The following is a 10164-nucleotide window of genomic DNA, read 5'->3' on the forward strand; positions in this document are numbered from 1 at the left end:
AAAAAAAATAAAAAAATTAAAAAAAATTAATTTTTTGCCTAATAATGTTTAATATGAATAATAAATTAAAACTTATAAGTCCCAATAAATTCATAATTTCGTAGTATTCCTTCAAGCTAACTGTTGATCGCCTTACCTTGCAGAATTATTGATTTTTTAGTCGGCGTGTGTGCATAAAAAAGTGTACAAGGTCAAGTGTGTGTAACTTTCTAGTCCAACGTCACTACTGAGTATGCGCACAACATTTTCCGAAGTGATGACTTAATGTCGACAATGAAGGATAATAGTTTTAAAATTGATTAAAAAAGGCGTAAAATGATGAATTAAGTGGACAAAACGCTAGGACAAAGAGTTGAGATAATTATCTCAATATTTGAAATGATCAAAAAATATTCTGAATGATAACATTTAGCAATGTGTTATTGATTTTCTTTGTCATTAGCTATGAAAATTTTAAGTTTTGAAAAATAATTGTTAGTATGCTTGTACTAAAAAATTTTGAGCGCACCCCATTTACTTATGTTTTATTGATGTTCGTTTGTTCTTAGTCCTGCAAAATTTTAATAATAAAGAAATTTAGTACACTTGTACCAAATAGGCGAGTAGCAATTATTTACATGTTATTGATTAGCTCATTGGCTTTGAAAAATTTAAATATTAAAAAAAGGACATTTGTTCTAAAACAACTATTACCGAATAATATTTACCTATGTTTCATTGATTTTGGTTTGTCAATAGCTTTGAAAATTGGAAATTTTAAATATTACAAAAAAAAAAAGTAGTACATTTCTACTAAAAAGCTTTTGGCGTGTAACATTTATCTATATACTATTTGTTGTTGATTTTTGTTTCGCCAGTTACGAATTGAATAGCTGTAAAATTTTGAAATATTTCCAACAAAAAAAAAAAAAAAACAAAAAAAAATGTGTCACTTGTACTAAAAATTTGAGCGCAGGCAGCGTTTCTTTGTTCATATATTATTAATCTTTGTTTTGCCAGTTACCTGTCCAATAGTTTTGAAAGTTATTTTATTTTATTATTTTTAAACTTTACAAAAAAAATTAGTACACTTGTAACAAAAAATTTTCTGGGAGTAATAATTATCTATACTTTATTGAGTTTCGTTTGTTATTAGTTTTGCAAAAATTTTATTTAATAAAAATTTTTAAACATTAGTACACTTGTATTAAAATTTTTTTCCCGAGATGTCGTTCAGTGTTGCAGTTTTCACATTTTATTTAATTTCTCATTTTGATACTAAGTTTATAATGCTCTGACGGATTTTTGTACTAAGACTTAAGAAGAATATACGTTAGTACTAAATTAGTACTAAGTTTGTTTGCAGAACAATATGTCAATCGTATTTATAAGTGCTCAACACCACAAAAATTTATTTTAATTATTGAGATATCAATTTATGATATTTTTAGTACATTTTTCTTCATTAGTTTCCCCATTTTTCTTGAATAAAAGAAACCTCGACGTTAACTTCTATATAACTACATTTTTTAAAAATAGTTGCGGTGTTTCATAGACTTTTACAAACATGAAGCAAAAAGGGTTTCAAAAAGTTTTTAGTACATATCATTAGTACAAATATTCCAAGAGTTTCATCGACTTAAAAAAAATATATACTTAGTTTTATTAGTACCAAAATTCCAGTTTGGAATATACACACTATATATTAATATTATATATGGTGAATGACAGAGTTGAGAATGAGTTCTGCATGCCTTAGCTGTCTTCTAAAGACAGTTTAGTACAAATTTAGTACAACTTGCCAAAAAAAAAAAAAAAAAAAAAAAAAAAAAAAAAAAAAAAAAAAAATGTCGTCAACGTTGCACAAATATTTATGGATTAGAAAAATATCTATATATAATATAATATATAATATTATTGCCCTGAACATATTTTTGGCTTCATTGTACTAAAACCTTTCTGAAAAAAATCAGACCTTATTATTTTCATTGCCAACTTCGTAACTTTATTTTCAGTACACATTTTTAGTACCAAAGATTATTAGTTCTTTTTATTGAGTTCTTTAAGAACAACAGCATTAAACTATTTTAATATTTAAAGGCTTAAAACTAAAAAAATTTTAGTACTCAGTACTAAAAGTTTTCTACAATAAATCTAAAACAAAGTATTTAGGTATTTAATACCAAGTTTTATAAAGCTATATATGTAGCTTAAGAGTTTTGGAAGAAGTTTTGAATGAAATGCCTTACTTTTTTATAAAATTTTTAGCACAAGTATTGGTTACTTGGGTATGAATTTTTATTAGCTCAAATTTTTTAATTTTTTTGCCAGTTTCTAGTACATATTTTAGTAGTTTTTTCGAATGCTCATATTTTTCCACTTTTTAAAGAGCTTAAGTACACTTACATATAATTATAATAGCTTTGCATACTCGCATAAAGCATTAGATTAAAAACTAGATTTGCATTTCATATAACAAAATTTAATTGAAATTTATTTCCTTTATAACATTTTAGCATCCCTCAAGAGCTTGGGCGACAAGACCGCCAACCTTTTCAGCCGCAAGAAGGAAGATGTTGAGAAACTGGCTAAGGAGAAAGCCGACAATGCCGCCAAAATGGCTGAGGAACAGGCTAAGGCTGTAGGACAATCGGTGCAACAGACCAAGAGTGAAGCGGAGAACTTAGCGGCCAGTGCTGGTGAGTTGCTTGCGAAGTTCGAGAAGAGTGTGAGAAGAGCATATTAAATAATAAAAAAATATGAAGCAAAATTAAATAAGTAAATTAGGCAATTTTTATTAAAAAAAAAAAAAAAAACACTTTCAACGACATTTGATAGATTTTATATTTTTCTTCCACACGAACTTAAAAGCTTTATTAAGCTTCCGAAAGCTTCTTTTTTTTTAATTAATAAAGCTTCCCATAAGCTTTCTTTGACTCTGTTAACTCCATCATTTTCTTTACAGCCAAGGAAGCCGCCGATTTGGCCGCTGCTGAAGCACAAAAGGCTGGTCAGGCTGTCAATGCTGGCGTGAGCCAAGCTCAAGCCGCCGTTGACAACTCGAAACATGCCATCGATAACACTGTGCAACAAGCCAATGCTGTGGCCGCAAATGCTAAGCAAGTGGCCGCCAACGTGGCTGAGGCTTCACAGAAGGTGAGTGGCGTTGTTTGTGGTAACACTCAAAGTAAATAAAGAGAAAATTAGAAAATAATTTTGAAATACTAAGTACATGCGGTGTATAAAAGCAAGTTGTGTTAAATTTTATGAAGCTAAATATTTTTGAACGGTTTGAGTGATAAATTTGTAGTACTTAACTTAAGTAGTAGTATATTGTAGGTAAAAAAAGTATAGTAAACTTTTAGTGCGTTTTGTTACTAATTAAAGAACTAAAAACTGAGTACTAAAAATATTGAAAACATTTACTAAATTTATAGTACTAAGTTTTTTAGTACTAAAATAAATTACTGTTTTCAATATTTTTAGTACTAAGTTTATAGTATTGTAATTTTAAATTAAATTATTAAGTTTCCAGTATTAAAATGTTTGCTAAAATGATTTTTAGTTTTAAAACCATATATACGTATAAACCGTATAAACGGTTTTTGCACGAAATTTTTAGTACAAGGTTTCAGTACTAAATTACTTTGGTACTAATATTTTACTGTTAATTTTTTTTTGGTACAGAAATTTGTATGTACTAAAACTCTATTTCTTAACATTCTAAACAAAACAGTATTGTCCTACAATTTTTGTCGCTAAATGTTTCCGTACTGAAAATTTTACTACTATTTTTTAAAGTACTAAAATTTGAAAATTTGATTTTAGTACTAAATGTTTTAAAAATTATTTAACAACAAGGTTTCAAATAACGATTTTATCAATTTTAGGGCAGACAATAAGTTTTAGTACACAAGCAATAGTTTTTGTACGATAAAGACTTTTTAAGTACTAAAAAATTTTAGTAATAAAGTTTTTAAATACAAAAATTTTATTTATTAACATATTTAATGGCAAAAGTGTTCTACTAAAATATTTCATTAATGAAAATTATGCTACTAATTTTTGTAGTACTAAAATTTTTAGAGCTAAAGTTTTTAAGTTAAGTACTTAGTTACTAGTTTTACTAATTTATATTTTTGATGCGAAAGTGATGTACTACAGTTTTTGTTTTTTGTTTTTAGTACTCAAAATTTGCTACCATCAATTTCAATACTAAAATTTTAATAATCGATTTCAGTACTAAATTTTTACAAAAATAGTCAAAATAGCCAAATTTTATACAAAAGTGTAATAAATTTGAAGGCAGCAAATAATTTTTGGAGAATTTTTTAAAGTAGAGCCTTTTTAAGTACTCAATATGGAAAATTGCCAAATTTGTACTAAAATTTAGAGTTTCTTAGTTTTTAGTACTAAAAATTTTGCCACTAAATTTTTTAGTACTAAAGTTTAACGTTCAATCGAAATTACAAAAATTTTAAGTCAACTCGTCAATTTTAGGACAGAAAATACTCTTTAGAACAGTTTTTGTAATGTAAAGATTCAAAAAAATTAATTATGTAAAATTCGTTAAAATATTTGAGAGCTTTCTTTTTGATAAAACGCTACATTTTCTCTCTCTCTTTCCCAGGCTGCTGCCAACGCCGTCGATCAAACCAAAAAGGCCGCCAACGATGCGATCAATAAGAGTGTCAAGGCTGCCGAACAGACAGTCGAGACGAAAATGAAGGAAGCCGAGAACGCTATCGATGGCGCTGTAAAGCAAACTAGCCAAGCAGTTGATCAGAAGATGAACGAGGCCAATCAATATGTCAGTCATAAGCGTGAGGATTTGGAGAAGGTATGTAGAAATGTGCTTTGAGGTCAATAAAAATAATGCATTATAAAATATATACCCACACAGACCCTCCATGACGGCGCAGTGAACGCACAAGAGTCCGCCGGCAATCAGGCTGCCAATCTGCTCGGCAAACTCCACATCGGCAAGTAGAGCGGAACGCAAGCAATTTTATTTTTTATATGACGGCAAGTAGAAAGGAGTGCGGAGTACAAGAATTGGCAGTACGGAGAGTTGGATAGAAGGCGTTAGAAGTTTAGTTATATAATTTGTAATATGTAGCAGTTTTTAATTAAGCAGAAAAAAGAAAATGAAGAAAATATAATATAAAATATAAGAAGAAAGTCCGCTACTTACAAGCAAGCACTAAAAACCAATAAAAATTGAGTTGAGTAAATACCAAAATTTACAAAGAAATTTTTAGCTCAAGTAAAGTTTGTTAAATAGCGCGCTAAAATAGTTAGAAACCTGCAGCGTTTGAGGTTTGAAGCGCGCACAGCCTGAGAGATATTCTGAAATTTTACAAAAAAAAAAGAAGAGGAAAATCTAGTAACAAGTGCCAGTTTTGTGATCGTAAAGCCGAAAGATATTTTTCAAAAATGCCTACATTGTTAAATATATGGAAAACACATATTTACAGTTATAAAAATAGTGAACATCAACTGTAAAGATTTCATTAAACTAATTACAAGAAAAAATATTTCAATACTTACACTGAAAAATGGGAATTATATATGTATATACATAAATACAACAAGCACTGCTCCTTAATTAGCAATTGAACAAAACCAAAAACAAAAAAAAAAAGAAAGATAGTTATGAAAAATTTTAATTTTAAATGTGCGAAAGCTAAGCTGTCCATATACATATGTGTGTAGGTCACGTACCAAATAAAATAAAAAATATTGAAACAAATTCGAACTCAAATATTTTGCCAGAAAATCAAAACTGAATGTTTTCGAATTGAATAAAAAAATGTAATATTGAAATTTAAAGCTAAAGCTGCTTTTGGAAATTTTGTATTTAAAAATTAAAAAATTTTTTTCAATAGTTTTTTTTTATATAAAATCTTGGAGCTAAAGCTATTTTTGACCACTTTTGTATTTAAAACAAATCAAGAAAATGTCTTTCAAAATTCTGTTTTTCAAAACTTATTTTCGAAAATAAAATTAATGGAAAATAACTAAAGCCATTTTACCATTTTTGTATTAAAATAAAGCAAAAAAATTAAAAATATTGTTTCAAAATTTGCTTTCAAAACTTATTTTTGAAAATACATTTAATTGATTATAGCTAAAGCTTTGTTAATATTTTTGTATTCCCACATTTCAAAAAAAAATTCTGTTTCAAAATTCGTTTTTCAAATCTTATTTTCGAAAATACATTTAATTGATAATAGCTAAAGCTTTGTTAATATTTTTGTATTCCCACATTTCAAAAAAAAAATTCTGTTTCAAAATTCGTTTTTCAAATCTTATTTTCGAAAATGAATTTAATGCGCATTATGGACACAAAACCGCTATGAATCTCCAAAAATCTAAATAAGTGCTCGAACAAAGTCAAATTACTCGAATGAAGCCTTGCGCTTAAGCATAAAAAATCGCTTAAGCAAATACAACAAATAAACTCAGTGTAGCAACTTGCGCTTAACAACAGCTGATCACAATTTCAATTTGCACACGCACACACACGTCGTAACTTTTTCTTCCAATTCATTTTCTTTTTTCTTCGTTCTTGTGAAATTCTACTAGTATGTAGTTTATTTTGTACATTATATATATTTACGAATTTCTTTTGTATTAAAAAAAATTATATATATATACTATATAAAAACAACAACAGTGAACACAGCGCATAAAATGATATTAAAAGCAAGAATATATATTTTAAATGTAAAATTAAATATTAAAGAGCCATTAATATTGTATTGTGAAAAATTATTAATAAAAAAAAAAAATTAAAAAAATCTAAAAACCAAAATAAGAACGGTGTACAGGTTAATGGAGTTAAAACTACAAGTTCGAAATAAGAATGCCAAGCGGAAAGGCAGAAGGCTGTCTTGAACATAGAAAGTTCAGGCACATCCTCTCAAATAACCAATTTCCTTTGGGGTATGATTCCCACCTGAACTCTAAGTAGTCACTTAAGTTGCTCCTGGATGATCACATTTTGAGCAATCTTACACAATAGGTAATAATTGGAGGGCTAGATATAGACTGTACATCATTTTCGAATCTTTTGAGTGAACCTCCCTGACATGAGCGATCTTGGAAACCGAAACTTAAGTATCTTATCTTAAAATTTCTTTGCAATAGAACGACGTAGCGCCACGGTTGAGGGGAAATTCTGAATATCGTGTACGTGCTATCCTTCCAGCTATAGTAGATGCTAAGTGAGGGTACAGCATCGTATGCAACTAGGCTGTTGAAAACGAGCTGGCTCTCCATCAATCCCAGAAAAACTGAACTAGTCTAATTTAACATGGAAGTTCAAAATACCGGAGGCGAAACTATCATGAGTAGGCATCTTCGACCTGTTAACAAAGTTAAGTGGGTAGAATTCATCCTGGATATGAAGCTCTCAAGGAAACCCAACATCAATGTGTGCTACATATAACATCGGTGGTTATAGTTGCAAGTTACATGGCCGCGAAGCCGCCCTTAGACCTATAGAATATAGTTACTTAGATGACTGCGAGTCTGTCACTCTCTTCGCTCTCAGCAAGGGTCAAGTTTCAGTGGTAAGTCTGAATATCTTACCGGATGCAAGCTGCATCAGCTGTTGGGAACAAGGCGTATATACCTCCGATCTCATACTTTCAGAGAACGTTTTAGTGCCTCTATTATGCGATAGTCATAAAAACAGGTGGAATCGTGAGAGTGTGATAAAGTCTGATGACACACAGTTCATGTCGACAACATTTTTTAAACCATGTTAAATTTGGCATTGGAAACTTGAAAATTATTGTTTGGATTGAAGCTATCTTATAAATTTTGAAGTTGTAGGGTTTTGAATTTTGAATTAAAATATCTCATAAAGCTTCTCCGACAAGAAGGAGAACAAGCTATAACTTTTAATTGGGGTCACTATTTAGAAATACCGGATCGTCTTTATCGTAATTTCTTACGGGTTGGGTATCTTAATTGCAAACTTTGGTCTATCTTCTGTGAGCCTGTTCTGAAATTACGTGATTTCAGTTACTTATATAATAGTGAGGAAGGGATTGAATATCGCGGTACCATTCCACCGCCACTTTTCTTTCTTATTATAATGACGGACAGTTCGCCATATGCCGGAAACTACCTTATCAAAATATTCTCAGGTAGCGCTTAAGTTGGAAATAAAGAGAGTAGAATTCTGAGAATGCCTTCCAACAACTAAGCCGATAAAAAAAAAACTTCTTGTGTACATTATTTCCTTACTGATAAAGAACCTGTAGTTTATTTGGAATATTTCTCATACCCATATGATAAATGACTCGATAACACCGTCCTGAGAAAACTAGATTAATTTTTTTTTACTAACAAACTATAATTCAACGTCTATATAATGGATACTTTTTAGCTGTGTGGTTGTCCATTAAGGAATACTTTCTTCGGAGTTCGTTTTTTGGAGAGCTGTTACTTGATATAAAATCAGTTTGGTTTGCCATTTCATAATGAAGGAATACGTAGAACAGTAAAAGCCATGCCCATCCATCTATAAAATATTAGAAAGAGGATCTCGATTGTCGGGCTTACAAAATCTAATTCTTGCAAGATTTTAATTGTCAAATTTGGAGTGATGATAATCCACAAGCCATTGTTGAGACGTCGTTCTATCCCTAAAAGGTATCTGTTCAGTGTCCTTTAGTCCATATTTATTCAAGAATTAAGCCAGCTATAATGTAAAAATCAATGAGGAACGCAGTAGAGGCATGATTTATGACTATTTCGTACCTTAATTTAAGTATGACAAACTTTGGTTCCAGCAAGTCGGCGCTATATTAAATACATCCATATATAGATATAAGCTGACCTATATTTTAAGTTGGATCAAACTGGACGCAGTATGCTAAATTTTATGAGAGTTGTTCCATAGTTGAGGATTTTAGCAAGGACAAACTGGTAAATTTTATATTTATATTTTTTCAATGCAAGCACTACCATTCGCGCCGCCACTGTACCCAAAGAGTATTCATAACTTTTCTGTTGCCATAGCATAGAATAGAAAAAACTGTGCTTGCATATTGCATAGTTATAGGCGCCGCAGGGCAAATAACATGCCAGCAAGAGGTGGTAGTGTTGTTGTTGTGGCATTGACATCTAATAATCGCTTATCACTTGCTATCTGAAATTGAAATCGGGACTGTGTGGCAGTTCAGAAATTTAATAATTTTTTTTTGTGCTTTTAATTCCGTTATAAAATATATGACAGCAGGTGAAAGGTGCGAATGGGTCGCGAGCAAGCATTTAATTGGTATATTGGAAAATAGAAGGCTAAAAAAAGAGAATAAGATTAGAGGGAAGGTTTTTTGTGATTAAAAGTTAAGAGTTTTCATAAAAAAATTTAATTTGAGAAGTGTTAAGAAGAAAACAGGAAGCCTACATTTTAGCGCGCTTGAACAACTTATGTAATACATTGAGAGTGCTCAGCAAGCATTTTATTATAAATTTTTCAATTTTTCATTTAGCGTCTTTTATTTATTATCACTTCATACACATTTTTCATCTAAAATACATTACAATTACCTGTTTCAGCACATTAATGTACTTCGTGCCACTCACCCAGAAAGTGTGCTGCACTGTTACTGCACTACTGCGAAATAAATTGCTTCCTCAACTGCAGCTTATTTGCTTTAGTTTACTTTTAGGCGAACAATAAGTTTTTCAAAGTAGTTGCAAAGTAGGACAGCTCAAGTGAGGTAAATAAATATCTGCTTCATCGGATGCATTGACTTTCATCTCATTGGCAGTTTAATTACTCTTCACTGTCACCTCAGCGGTACGTCGTTCACTTGCCACATGTTCTCTACTGATGTTATTGGGACTCCTGTTGCACCGTTTGATGGCAACTAAATGAGTAAACTTTGCTGCAGCAAGTTGTGTTAAGCATGTGATTTTGATTTTTAAAGAGGAGCTTTTGTCAGCAGGTGCATTATCATGGTGAAAAAACACTATTTTCTTCGTAAAATGGAAATCAGGTAGACTCCAGCAAACTCAGTTAGATTGATAATTCGGCGGTCTGCCAGTATGATAATTGTGAATTTCGAATCTATAATCCATAATGTATAATGTCTAATCTATAATCTACAATCTATAATCTATAATCTATAATCTATAATTTATAATCCATCAGACATAAGGATA

The 10164-nt window shown here is 30.4% G+C and overlaps 1 protein-coding gene across 2 annotated transcripts in view; it reads left to right on the forward strand.

Annotated features, from left to right (window-relative positions):
- The window catches only part of LOC108977064 (KNR4/SMI1 homolog), a 53178-nt gene extending 47574 nt beyond the window's left edge, over positions 1 to 5604 (forward strand). For both annotated transcript variants that reach the window (XM_018946562.1, XM_018946561.1), the window contains exons 2-5: positions 2496 to 2678; positions 2945 to 3135; positions 4610 to 4819; positions 4883 to 5604. In XM_018946562.1, the coding sequence (XP_018802107.1) occupies positions 2496 to 2678; positions 2945 to 3135; positions 4610 to 4819; positions 4883 to 4969 (671 nt within the window). In that variant the 3' untranslated portion in view covers positions 4970 to 5604. The remainder of the gene's footprint in view (positions 1 to 2495; positions 2679 to 2944; positions 3136 to 4609; positions 4820 to 4882) is intronic.
- The last annotated feature ends 4560 nt before the right edge of the window (positions 5605 to 10164 follow it).

This window comes from Bactrocera latifrons, unplaced genomic scaffold (assembly GCF_001853355.1).
Source record: "Bactrocera latifrons isolate USDA-ARS-PBARC rearing strain unplaced genomic scaffold, ASM185335v1 scaffold_83, whole genome shotgun sequence".
NCBI classification, from domain to species: domain Eukaryota; kingdom Metazoa; phylum Arthropoda; class Insecta; order Diptera; family Tephritidae; genus Bactrocera; species Bactrocera latifrons.